General features: G+C 37.6%; 1 protein-coding gene across 6 annotated transcripts in view; it reads right to left on the bottom strand.

Annotated features, from left to right (window-relative positions):
• Positions 1 to 3,521: 3,521 nt before the first annotated feature.
• The window catches only part of LOC139749449 (atrial natriuretic peptide-converting enzyme-like), a 1,171,820-nt gene continuing 1,160,622 nt past the window's right edge, over positions 3,522 to 14,719 (bottom strand). For all 6 annotated transcript variants that reach the window (XM_071663354.1, XM_071663333.1, XM_071663362.1 and 3 more), the window contains one exon: positions 3,522 to 9,396. In XM_071663354.1, the coding sequence (XP_071519455.1) occupies positions 9,214 to 9,396 (183 nt within the window). In that variant the 3' untranslated portion in view covers positions 3,522 to 9,213. The remainder of the gene's footprint in view (positions 9,397 to 14,719) is intronic.

The raw sequence follows: 14,719 nt of genomic DNA, 5'->3' as shown, positions 1-14,719 counted from the left end.
AGGCAGTTTCATGATGCCCTGCCCAAGGTCCATATCCATGGTGTAAATACGTTTGTCTGTCTGTCACCATATTGAACTGTGTTTCAAGAAGTTTATCTAATGTATCTTCAGCATAGATGGGGAAATATTATCAGGAACATGACCCTATTACAGGTTATGACCTTTCAGTATTTTGTTCAATGTCTTTTGTAGATATCTTGTTTTGTAAATTTCTCCACTCCAGCTTTATTGTGATGTTGCTACAGTGCCTTCCACTGTGAAAACACTAATTTTTCATTCACTTTTCAGATCCTTGTATCATCCTCTGGATTTCTTCCTCATGAATCTCTTAATCTGATTGGCTGCCCATTTTTAACCGACAGTTTCTTCCTAATGAAATTATAGCAAAGCTTTGGATTTTTTTCTTGGTTTGTGTACAGTATTGCTTTGAGAGTTTATTTGTTCCTCCTTTTTTAAACTGTTATACTTGTTCTTTTGTCTTTTGTATTTAGCAGAAGCTAGCTGATTGGAGTGTTGCTTATATCTTTTCTGCTGCACTTTGCAAAGCTGCTTCTCTTGTTGACATCTCATCAACCATTCTTCTGTATTTTGCAACATTCCCTGCATTTTCACAGGACCTTTTACTGCAATGTCCTGATTATTGGGTACTGAACTTCATTTCTTAATGTAATTTCTGTGATTATATCAACTTTTTTAAGTTTTGTCTCACCTCTGCTCTGTTTGCCACATAGTCAAACTTGAGCACTGCATGATCACTTTTATCAGTTGGTGTATCATATGTAATATGTTCAATTTACTAATGATGGTAAATGTCATTTTGTGAATAGCAAATTTTTTTTTTTTTTTTTTTTTTTTTTTTATACTTTGTCGCTGTCTCCCGCGTTTGCAAGGTAGCGCAAGGAAACAGACGAAAGAAATGGCCCAACCCCCCCCATACACATGTATATACACACGTCCACACACGCAAATATACATACCTACACAGCTTTCCATGGTTTACCCCAGACGCTTCACATGCCTTGATTCAGTCCACTGACAGCACGTCAACCCCGGTATACCACATCGCTCCAATTCACTCTATTCCTTGCCCTCCTTTCACCCTCCTGCATGTTCAGGCCCCGATCACACAAAATCTTTTTCACTCCATCTTTCCACCTCCAATTTGGTCTCCCTCTTCTTCTTGCTCCCTCCACCTCCGACACATATATCCTCTTGGTCAATCTTTCCTCACTCATCCTCTCCATGTGCCCAAACCACTTCAAAACACCCTCTTCTGCTCTCTCAACCACGCTCTTTTTATTTCCACACATCTCTCTTACCCTTACGTTACTCACTCGATCAAACCACCTCACACCACACATTCTCCTCAAACATCTCATTTCCAGCACATCCATCCTCCTGCGCACAACTCTATCCATAGCCCACGCCTCACAACCATACAACATTGTTGGAACCACTATTCCTTCAAACATACCCATTTTTGCTTTCCGAGATAATGTTCTCGACTTCCACACATTCTTCAAGGCCCCCAGAATTTTTGCCCCCTCCCCCACCCTATGATCCACTTCCACATAGCAAAATTACGAGCTAATAAATTTTTGATGGGTGAACAGATTCTTTTTGGGTGAACAAAGGAACAGATTATGAAATTTATCCCAAAAGCTTTGGAAGGGGGGTTTAAAAAGGGACATCTCATACTGCAACTTACATTTCTGAAGAGTAAGGCAGATTTTGTGAGGCTCGCCCATAATAAACTAATTTTTGGGGAAAGCAGAAGCTTTGGGATGGAAGTTCTGTGAAGAAAATAAGCAAAGACTTATGGCTTTGCAGTTTCAGTAGACTTTCTGTTAAGGTGGGTTTAGCTGTTATCAAGTGGATCTCTGCTACAAGGGCCAGTGCTTTCTAAGAGCCTTATGTTTCTCTGAATTTCATGTCAAAGACATTAGGGGCTTAAGTTTGAAATTTGATTATCTTTTTCTTGCCCTAAATATTCTCAGGAAGGGGATACTTGAGAAGAGTTGATTTCAAAATTTAGTGACCTTAGTAGGCTAGAAGTGCATATTGCAAGTTGTCTTGCAAGATTACTTGCATTGTCATTGAAAGTTATCACCACCCCAAGAGGGATGGATCCATCTTCAGATTTTGGGTTTTGGAGTCCTTAAGTTTGTTTGTTTTTGCTCATATAATATTTCCATTACCATTGAAGTACAGTACCAGGGAGTGTGGTAATTTTCAGTGTTTAAGATAAAGAATCACTATAAGTTTTATGATCATGGTTTGTAATTAATAAAAAATTACTCCAAAGCCAAAGTTTTTCGCAAAAATTTAGATGCTTGAAATTAGAAAAAAGACTTTAATGTAGTCTTGGATAATTTCTTTTTGTGAACATTTTCCAATTTATATTGTTGATGTGGCAAATAACTCTAAATAATCAGTCATTTCCAGTCTGTGGTATGACATTCTCTGTTTCAGAAACAGTTTTGTCACAAGTACCCTTACAGACCTTCCTTTCTGAATATTGAAACTTTACAAACTATTATCAGAGTAGCATATGTAAGTGTTTTCAATTTAATTTTTCCTATCAGAGATGGACCCTTGTCAGTATTTTTGTAAGTTGTTATCTGTGAAACAAAAAGGGAGAAATACATGGTTGATTAATGTGCTTTTGAGAGAGGTATGTAGCAAATGTGCCAGTGGCCAAGTCTGTTTTTCCTGTTCATTGGTGATTAGTGCCAAGATTTTTTTTTAAATTCCTAAACCCATAACTGTTAATCCACAATACATCTTGGTGTTTTCCCAGTATTTAGATCCGTAATATTTCATATCCAAATTAGACTTTATTTGTTGGATTTCTTTCGTGTAATAGTAGTAATTAACATGGACTTTATGTTTTTGATTGGATTTATGCATCTTGCCTTGTTTTATAACTTTTTTAAGATTGCAACTCATTGGTCATACCAAATAATTTGTTTGAAAGCTATTTTTTTGCATTTGAATGTGCCATGTTTTACTAGGAGTCGCCATTATTTTCTTTGATCATCTTGGATGTAAGAAGTATGCATTTGGGGGTAGAAGCAATGTAATTGATATGCTCCTTGAAATTTGATTTTTTCTTTTCAGACAGTTTTTCAGTTTATTATGAGTGCCCATGGTTGACAGATAAAATTCAGTTACAACTCACTTTTGAAACTAAGAGGTAACTCATCATACTTATCATCTCTGGACGATTGCTTGATATCAGTTGCTTTTGAGGTAAGGTGGGTTTAAGGTGAGGTTCTGCCTTATTTTGCTAGGATGTTAACATTAAAGCTATATGGAGTCATTTGCCATAAGTATGTATATATAAGATAAATTCCATACACAGTAATATTGTTTTAATTGAAACTTAGAAAGGTTAATGGTTTTTCAATATATTTCATGAGGTTTACTGCATTTCAAGAGATGGATATTTTTTTTATAAAACATTAACAAAATAAAGTTAAAGCAAAACTTGAATATTGCAGGTTAAGAAAAATACAGGCTCTCATCAAACATAGTTATTATTTATACATGAACCAATTTACATAATTATTTATACATTACAGGCAGCATTTGTTACACGTTCCTCAGGGTAGTACACTTTCATTGGAAGAAGCAGGGGTACAACAGTATCTTGAAAATAAATAAAAATTGATACTGGGACGGCCAGGTTGGGGATGAGGTGACGACTGCCTTGTTCAGTCTGCAGAACATCTACCATAGTAGATGTCCTTTTCGGCTTGCGGTTAGCATTTAAATTAACCTTAGCATATACAAAGTTATTTGGTAAATAATTTAAAGTGTTGTGGTTAGGACAGGACTGACTAGCATTTGATTACTGTAGTTGTAGGTAATCTTTTATTGTATTTAAAGTCTGAAAACATATTCCACTAAAATGGAACTTCTGTAAATCACATTTTAAAAAGGATAACTGTATGCACACCCTGCGAATTTACTTAATACCTATGAAAATATCTTGCATATGTTATAAATTATTGGTACAGTCAGGCATTCAACAAAAATATGTTAGAACATTTTAGGCATTACACAAAACTGCCACAGTACAATTTTCCAGGGACAGGACACAGTATGGCTCCACACCTAAGATGTAGGAGTAACTCTCCTGCCAAATGACATACACTGTATTCAAACCATATGTTGTCACCCAGCACATAGAGCATACTGGATGTCCGTGTATCCCACTAATATTACACATATAAAACGGCTCCACCTAGCAATATAGACTAGAGTGAAAGTTCTACCTAATCAGTCCCATATCTTGTTCATACTCTCAGCTCAGTATAATGTTAGATTCTGTTAGGTCTTAAAAAGATGGTGTGAACATGATACTGGGTGCCCTGAAACCCATATATTTATATACATGTATTTATGTCTTGGCTCCATATGCTTCCCTAGCAGCAGTTATTTTATAAATGTAATAATTTTACATACACCAGTCTTGTGGGCAATGAGAAAGTATGTCTAACATTGTTAGTTATAATTAAGATTCTTCTGGCAAAGGCAGATTTACGTACAGTATGGAAATTTCATTTGCACATTGTAATGTACTTGTTTTTTGTATTAATCACTATGTATCAGATAATAAGTTTTGTACTGAATCATATATTTCATAATTCATGATTCTGCAAGTGCTAACAAACAACCCATTAAACTTGCCTTTTTCTTGAATTCTGAAAAATTGAACCAATCGACAAATTTTCTTTCACATAAGAAATAATGTTACTAACACAGCCATAACACAGGGGTTGGTTTTATCATTAATGAATTCTTAATTATAACTGCATATGCTTCAGACACATATCACTGCAACTATATTTCATTATGGGATATTCATGGTTAGATCTTATATATATGAAAATATTGTCCTAGTGACAAGTCAGAAGAGTATGCAGTTTTATATATATATATATATATATATATATATATATATATATATATATATATATATATATATTATACTTTGTCGCTGTCTCCTGCATTAGCGAGGTAGCACAAGGAAACAGAAGAAAGAATGGCCCGACCCACCCACATACACATACCTATACAACTCAACGTATACGTATATGTACACACACAGACATATACATAATTCATACTGTCTGCCCTTATTCATTCCCATTGCCACCCCGCCACACATGAAATGACAACCCCTTCCCCAGCATGTGTGCGAGGTAGCACTAGGAAAAGATAACAAAGCAAAGGCCACATTCATTCACACTCAGTCTCTAGCTGTCATGTATAATGCACCAAAACCACAGCTCCCTTTCCACATCCAGGCCCTACGAAACTCCATGGTTTACCCCAGATGCTTCACATTCCCTGGTTGAATCCATTGATAGCACGTCGACCCCGGTATACCATATCGTTCCAATTCACTCTATTCCTTGCAAGCCTTTCACCCTCCTGCATGTTCAGGCCCCGATCTTTTTCACTCCATCCTTCCACCTCCAGTTTGGTCTCCCACTTCTTGTACCCTCCACATCTGACACATATATCCCCTTTGTCAATCTCTCCTCACTCATTCTCTCCGAGTGACCAAACCATTTCAAAACACCCTCTTCTGCTCTCTCAACCACACTCTTTTTATTACCACATATCTCTCTTACCCTTTCATTACTTACTCGATCAAACCACCTCACACCACATATTGTCCTAAAACATCTCATTTCTAGTACATCCATCCTCCTCCACACAACTCTATCTATAACCCACGCCTCGCAACCATATAACATTGTCGGAACCACTATTCCTTCAAACGTACCCATTTTTGCTTTCCGAGATAACGTTCTCACCTTCCACACATTTTTCAACACTCTCAGAACTTTCGCACCCTCCCCCACCATATGACTCACTTCTGCTTCCAAATCCACTCCCAGATATCTAAAACACTTCATTCCCTCCAATTTTTCTCCATTCAAACTTACCTCCCAACTGACTTGTCCCTCAACCCTACTGTACCTAGTAACCTTGCTCTTATTCACATTTACTCTCAGCTTTCTTCTTTCAGTAACCAGCTTTTGCAGTTTCTCACCTGAATCAGCCACCAGTGCTGTATCATCAGAGAACAAAAACTGACTACATACTTGCCCCTCTCTCCAAAACTCTTGCATTCACCTCCCTAACAACCCCGTCCATAAACAAATTGAACAACCATGGAGACGTCACACACCCGTGCCGCAAACCTACATTCAATAAGAACCAATCACTTTCCTCTCTTCCTACTTGTAGACATGCCTTACATCCTCCAACACCATATATTCTTAATACCTTCCACAGAGCATCTGTATAAACTCTACCATATGCCTTCTCCAGATCCATAAATGCTACATACAAATCCATTTGCATTTCTAAGTATTTCTCACATACATTCTTCAAAGCAAGCACCTGATTCACACATCCTTTACCTCTTCTGAAACCACACTACTCTTTCCCAATCTGATGGCACTATGGAAGCATTCCGCCAATCCTCAAGCACCTCACCATGAGTAGTCATACGTACATCAAATAACTTTACCAACCAGTCAACAACAAAGTCATCCCCTTTTTTAATAAATTCCACTGCAATACCATCCAAACCCGCTGCCTTGCCGGCTTTCATCTTCCGCAAAGCTTTCACTACCTCTTCTCTGTTTACTAAATCATTCTCCCTAACCCTCTCACTTTGCACACAACTTCAACCAAAACAACCTATATCTGCCACTCTGTCATCAAACACCTTCAATACACTCATATATATGTGTATGTGGGTGGGTTGCGCCATTCCTTGTCTGTTTCCTTGTGCTCCTTGCTAATGCGGGAGACAGCAATTAAGTATAATAATAATAATGTATATGTCATTTATATGATTAACTATTTTTTGACTTTAGTATAGATGAAAGTAATTAAATTTTGAAAAATTGTGGCATAAGTTGCAGTGACTGACCAAGTTTCCTTTCAAAGAAGATATGTTACTAACACAGCCACCACAGATATTGGTTTAAATTATCAGTAATTATAACTCTGATATGTCACTAGGACAATATTTTCCTTCTAGCAATTTCAAAGTGAGGTCTTTATATATACAATAATTACTTAATCATGATACCGACAAAGCCACCATAGTTTTTATCAGTACTGAATTAATTAAAACTGTATACTCTTTTGAAATTTGTAAGTGGGAATATTTTTTATTATGGGAATTTCAATATATATATATATATATATATATATATATATATATATATATATATATATATATACCCCATCTAGGTGTTACCAGACTCCACCTGTATGTAGTTACACTCATGGCTGAAAAGTCATCTCGGGCAAGGCTACATCATTGTCAATGGACAAACAAGGTTACAGTCTTATGGAACTTCTTACTCTGAAAGAGTCCATCATTTCCCTGCTTCTGATAGGAGCACAGCTCCAAAGCTGCAGAAGCCTCATAAAAAGGTCCTGAGGTTGTATAATTAGAATCATACACCCTTTATGGAATTAAAGACTAAAGCATAAAATGATCACTGCACAGAAGGAACTAATTACAAACTAGTTGTCTATATAAATGGTTAACATTTTTAGATATCTGCTAGCATTATCACAACCAATGTCATATGAAAGAATGAAAATATATAAAAGTTTAACATTCTTAGATATTCGCTAGCATTTTTACAACCAATAAGTTGTATGAAAGAGAATGAAAATGGTGACATTTGTGAAGTAAAGAAATAAAATATCATGGATGCAGTTTTTCATAAGCATGTCACAAAGCTTTAATTAAAAGCCGATCTTTATTTTTAGAATATGTTGCTTCCAATTAATATTTTGACAGTGATAGCTAAAAAAAACTGTAGTCCATAATGAAGTCTTACAAGATAAATAAACTATTTATACAAACCTAATACTGCTTTAAAGAAAACCATACAGATCATTGAAACACTTTACTACTAGAATTCATGGATATGTGTTTCTTTACAACAGGTCATTGTAAGATTATAAAATTCCTCTGTAGTCAGAGATTGCTCACACATCAACCAAAAGCAACCTGGCTTCCTGTACAACATTTATTGATAACACATTTGTGAATAATAGCACAGTCTTGAGCCACAGATGCCATAGTAAATAATGTGGTCATTATGTTAGTGGGTGGCAATCTGTGAGTCAGAAAAGCTAGACGTTACACTTGAAAAGCACATATAAACATGGAACCATCAGCAAAAGTAGCCCTAGGACCACCAACACACATGCTGCCCACTGTTATTCATGGACCCATTAGCAGACATGCCTTCCACACAGCTATAAGACAACTAGCACACACACCATCTAGATGCAGCAGCTATGGGACCATCAGGAAACACACCATCTACATCATCCCAGACTACCAGAATGCACGATGGCCAATTGTAGTCATAAGACTGCCAACCTATACATGATTAACATCGTCCATAAGCTGACAGGAAATAGGCGAGGCTCTGAAACTATGTTTACTCTACCACTAAGCACGACACAGTGAGTATGGGCCCATCTCTTCCCACCATTTTTGCTAGAAATCAGCTTAGTTTACTTTGAATTACTTATGTATTTACGTTTGACACTGCAGGGATCCTTTCAAAAATTGTTTTGATGCAAATAAACTAAATATAAGAATAATAATGGAAAGAACAAAAAAGATACAGTGCAAGCATTCATTTATATCAATTTCTTAGGTGTCAGATAATATAATAATCTTGTGATTTATTATATGTATATATATATATATATTCTTTTTTTCATAAAATTAACAATAACTCCTCAATAAAAACAGTATTTATAAATCACTATATCAGTATCAAACTATAATTCTGAAGATATGTATTCGATATGGTTGTTCTGGGATCAAATTAACTATGATGACATGTACTGTATTTGATATGTAAGTGAACACCTACCAGTAAAATAATGGTGGTGTGCGAGTATTGAAGGGCAGGCATGTTGCATGCATTAGCATAGTGTGTCTTGTGTAGACCTGTCATCTGAGCACAGCTCAGGCAAAATTGCATCACACACTGCTTTGATTCCAGAGATGAACTTAAGATTACAACCTGCTGGAATTGCACCAACATTTTTTACATAAGTCTTCAGGCAAGGTTGTTCTGGCAGGTAGGTTTCTAAGATGAAGTTCCTATGTAAGAAGTAAGAAGACAAAGTATATGCGGGTTATGAGCCTCGTTGGAAAGCTGCGATAGTTTTCTTTATCCACCTGACAGTTGTAGAAGTTAAATCATCATATAAACGTGGACGCGATCCTTGAAAACAACCAGTATTGGAGGACGCTACACCCACCACTTCCCAACGTCCAGCCCACTCACACAGTAGACCACCACCACTCATCTCTTCCAACTGGAAACAAGAGAACAATTTATTCATATTACATTAGACATTCAAGAACTGTGAAAAGAGTAAAGGCACTGTGAAGGGGTGAACAAATTTATACAAACTTAAAGATTCAATAACAAGAAAAACTAGTTGATTTGGGTTTAGGGCTTAAAAGTTTGGGTACTGTTTGTTTGTAAACACATGAAAAATGTTTCTTGTTAACTGGGGTTAAAAGAGGTGGAAGATGGAATGGTTTAAAAAGGTGCAATGCAAGCATTTCACAATAAGGGAACTACTTTTTCAAAAAAGAAATTGACTGAGAAGTGCTCTGAGGAGTAAGTGCAATGGATTATGCCAGAATCAAAGAGAAGCATATACTTGGGTCCAAAAAAATGTGTAGATCTAAGACAGTGGAAAATGTTTAAATCACGAATGAAGTATTATCCACATTTAACCATTAATCTGCACAACTGATCACAAGGGAGTCTTTCCTGATTCATGTGAGAAACTGCAGAAGTTGATGACAGAGTTTGGAAAAGTGTGTTCAGTAGGGCTGAGGGACAAGTTTGAATGGAGAAAAATTGGAAGAAGTGAAGTGTTTTAGATATCTGGGAGTGGATTTAGTAGCAGATGGAACCATGGAATCAGAAGCGAGTCACAGGGTGGGGGAGGGGGCGAAGGTTCTGGGAGCAATGAAGAATGTATGGAAGGAGAGAACATTATCTCAAGAGAGCAAAAATGGGTATGTTTGAAGGAAAAGTAGTTCCAGCAATGTTATATGGTTGCGAGGCATGGGCTATAGATAGGGTTGTGCACAGAGGAGGGTGGATGTGTTGGAATGAAATGTTTGAGGACAATATGTGGTGTGAGGTTGTTTGATTGAGATGTGTGGAAACAGAAAGAGTGTGGTTGAGAGAGCAGAAGTGGGTGTATTAAAATGGTTAGGTCGCATGGAGAGAATGAGTGAGGAAAGATTGACAAAGAGGATATATATGTGACAGAGATGAAGGGAACAAGGAGAAGCAGGAGACCAAACCGGAGGTGGAAGAATTGAGTGAAAGAGATTTTGAGCGACCAGGGCCCGAACATACAGGAGGGTGAGAATTGGAATACCAGTTTCGACGTGAAGTGTCTGGGGTAAAACATGGAAAGGTCTGTGGGGCCTGGATAGGGAGCTGTGGTTTCAGTACATTACACATGACAGCTAGAGACTGAAAGTGAATGAATAAGGCCTTTTTTGTCTGTTTTCCTAGCGCTACCTCGCTGAAGCGGGGGTTAGTGATACTATTTCCTGTGGGGCAGGGTAGGAACAGGAATGGATGAAGGTATGCAAGTATAAATATTGTTACGAACTCAATACTTATTCAGGCAAGGTCGCCAGTAACATATATGTTACAAATACAACTGATCCTTGTCTTGCAAGGATGTTACAGATTTGCTGTTTCACAACGGGATAACACAATCATAAAGTTATGGGACTGAATTAAAGACATTAAATCTACTTATAATGAAAGAATCTAAGTGTACAAAGATAAGCACATAAATCAGGCATGAATCATTTACGTTAACACTTAACATGAGTCAACATTCCAAGCCAGATCTCTTTCCTCTATGACAATTTGTTCGATAACATTACACTTAGTTAGATCTTATGTGACACAGTAAACATCATCGTTACACTTATCTAAACCTGATGTAACACAGTAAACACTTAGCTAAACCTGACGTGACACAGTAGTAACAGGCTTACAGCACAGCAGGGCTTACAGGCTTACAGCAGGGGACCCCACTTACCTCGCTGGGCTAGAGAGAGAGGAATCAAATCTCAGCGGGTGTAGTGGGTACAAGTACAAGCGTTCACCCTTGCTGCTATACAACGCTACCCTTGATTGGCTATGGAACTAAGAGCAATTCTTATTGGTTGGAGGGTCCCAGAGTCTCGCCGTAGTCACACTCTCGTCTTCTTGCAAACGTCATACGGGATGACATACCCCGCAGCTGACCACACGCCTGGACCTGGCGCCTCTGATTCATACGAACATATGGGCACACACACCATGTTCGTAACAATATGTATATGTGTTTATGTATATATGTATATATATGTATATATGTGTGTACATGAATGGTTGGGCCATTCTTCGTCTATTTCCTGGTGCTACCTCGCTGATATGGGAAACAGCGATTTAGTATTAATAAATAAATGAATGAATTGATAAACAATAAGCGTATTATCCATTAACAGAAAAAAACTCTAATAAATGGTTCAGTTTCTTCTATACTGGTTTGACAGGGTGGCTAGTGTAAATTAATGTTTTACCAGGTACAATTTCTTATTGATATATGTCTAAGCAAATGCCAGGGTCATTAAGGCTGTCACTGTCAATACATCCATCAGCAGAAAAGTCTAACACCAGGTTTCTTTAATAATTCTAAGACCATATACACTTCCTGTGCATGTGACATGATTTTAAAGTGCTTTTTAGGCATATATATATATGCAGTATATGCTAAATGTACAACTCATGAGATTACATAATTTTTTTTACAAAATTGTTTTTACCTCAAAAATTAAGATCAACACAATCAGCAATGTGAATAATTATTTTCATTACCAAAATCTAAATAAAATACAAGAGTAATTGTTTATTTATTCTATACCCTGCTTAATTTTCGTTAGTTGGGAAGAGGCAATGGGAGCTTGTGTAATATATATCCTTTATGATGATAGGTATGGATTACAGAAGCATGTGATTTTTTCCTGCTATTGCAAAATACTGGGAATGCATACATAACTGGCAGAATCAAACAACAAACAAGCTGGGAATTCAGATAATGGCAAGAACCATTACATTATTGTAAGCTGAAGGGGGAACTTCTAGATCCAGATGCTGGTTTTATCTTCATGTAACAGGGATTGAAATGTTGTTTGGGTGATAATTATGGCCTCTAAATCTTTGAATTATCAAAATTTAATGATCATTCATTGTCAGCTCATGGTAGTTTTAAAACTGAAATATAATAAAATGCTTCTCTACTTCAAAATAATGTTATAAAATATCTTTTAACAATTTCCTGAGCTGTTTGATACTCACTAAATACAAATTATTACCTGCAATTTTTGTTGTTTTCTTGAACTGAATACAAATCTGTGGTTGAGATAAAATACTCGATTAGGTTGCACGGCTTTTCTGAACTTAAAATTGACACAGGTACGGACCTGTGGTGCTAGAGGGTGTTCTGGGAGTATAACGAAGTTCGTGAGATAAAATACTCGAATGAGTTGGAGCGCTTTCCTGAACCTAAAATCAACACAAGTAGGGACCTGTGGTGCTGTAGAGCATCATAGGAGTCGAAAGGTGTTATTTACATAAAATATTCGATTAGGTCAGACTGCTTCTCTAAACCTAAAATCGACACAGGTACAGACCCATGCTGCTTCAAGGCATTCTGGGAGTCGAATGAATTTGAGATAAAATACTCGATTGAGTCGGAGCGCTTTTCTGAACCTAAAATCAACACAGGTACGGACCTGCGGTGCTAGAGGGTGTTCTGGGAGTAGAACGAAATTGGTGAGATAAAATACTCGAATGAGTTGGAGCACTTTTCTGAACCTAAAATCAACACAGGTAGGGACCTGTGGTGCTGTAGAGCGTCACAGGAGTTGAAAGATGTTATTTAGATAAAATACTCGATTAGCTCAGAGTGCTTCTCTGAAACTAAAATCGACACACCTAAAATCAATATAGGTATGGACCTGTGGAGCTTGAGGCCATTCCTGGGAGTCGAAAGAAGTTGAGATAAAATACTCGATTAGGTCGGAGTGCTTTTCTAAACCTAAAATCGACAGGTACGGACCTGTGGTGCTGCAGGGTGTTCTGGGAGTCGAACGAAGATTTTTAGATAAAATACTCGAATGAGTTGGAGTGATTTTCTGAACCTAAAATCGACACAGGTACGGACCTGTGGTAATTCAGGGCGTTCTGGGAGTCAAACGAAGTTTTTTAGATAAAATAATTGAATGAGTTGGAGTGATTTTCTGAACCTAAAATCGACACAGGTACGGACCTGTGGTGCTTCAGGGCATTCTGGGAGTCACACAAAGTTTTTTAGATAAAATAATTGAATGAGTTGGAGTGATTTTCTGAACCTAAAATCGACACAGGTATGGACCTATGGTGCTTCAGGCCATCCTGGCAGTAGAAAGAAGCTGTTGAGATAAAATACTCAATTAGGTCAGAGTGCTTTCCTGAACCGAAAATCGACACAGGTACGGACCTGTGGTGCAGGAAGGTGCTCTGGGAGTCGAACGAAGTTTTTTAGATAAAATACTAAAATGAGTTGGAGTGATTTTCTTAACCTAAAATTGACACAGGTGTGGCCTGAAGCACCTGTGGTGCTTCAGGCCATCGTGGGAATAGAAAGAACTTGTTGAGATAAAATACTCAATTAGGTCGGAGTGCTTTTCTGAACCGAAAAACGACAAAGGTACGGACCTGTGGTGATGGAAGGTGCTCTGGGAGTCGAATGAAGTTTTTTATATAAAATACTCAAATGAGTTGGAGTGATTTTCTGAACCTAAAATAGACACAGGTACGGACCTGTGGTGCTTCAAAGTGTTCTGGGAGTGAAGCGAAGTTGATAAGATATAATATTTGAATGAGTCGGAGTGCTTTTCTGAACCCAAAATCAACACAGGTATGGACCTGTGGTGCTTGAGGCTATCGTGGGAGTAGAAAGAAGTTGTTGAGATAAAATATTCGATCAGGCCGGAGTGCTTTTCTGAACCTAAAATCGACAGGTACGGACCTGTGGTGCTTTAGGGCGTTCTGGAAATCAAACAAATTTGATGAGATATAATATTCAAAAGAGTCAGAGAGCTTTTCTGAACCCAAAATCGACACAGGTACGGACCTGCGGTGCTTAAGGCCATCCTGGGAGTAGAAATAAGTTGAGATAAAATACTCAATTAGGTCGGAGTGCTTTTCTGAACCGAAAATCGACACAGGTACGGACCTGTGGTGCTGGAAGGTGCTTTGGGAGTCGAACGAAGTTTTTTAGATAAAATACTGGAATGAGTTGGAGTGATTTTCTTAACCTAAAATCGACACAGGTACGGACCTGTGGTGCTTCAGGGCGTTCTGGGAGTAGAAAGAACTTGAGATAAAATACTCAATTAGGTCGCAGTGCTTTTCTGACCCGAAAAATGACAGAGGTACGGACCTGTGGTGCTGGAAGGTGCTCTGGGAGTCGAACGAAGTTTTTTATATAAAATACTCGAATGAGTTGGAGTGATTTTCTGAACCTAAAATTGACACAGGTAAGGACCTGTGGTGCTTCAGGGTGT

Source organism: Panulirus ornatus, chromosome 1, assembly GCF_036320965.1.
Source record: "Panulirus ornatus isolate Po-2019 chromosome 1, ASM3632096v1, whole genome shotgun sequence".
NCBI classification, from domain to species: domain Eukaryota; kingdom Metazoa; phylum Arthropoda; class Malacostraca; order Decapoda; family Palinuridae; genus Panulirus; species Panulirus ornatus.
This window is presented reverse-complemented; position numbering and strand designations above follow the sequence as displayed.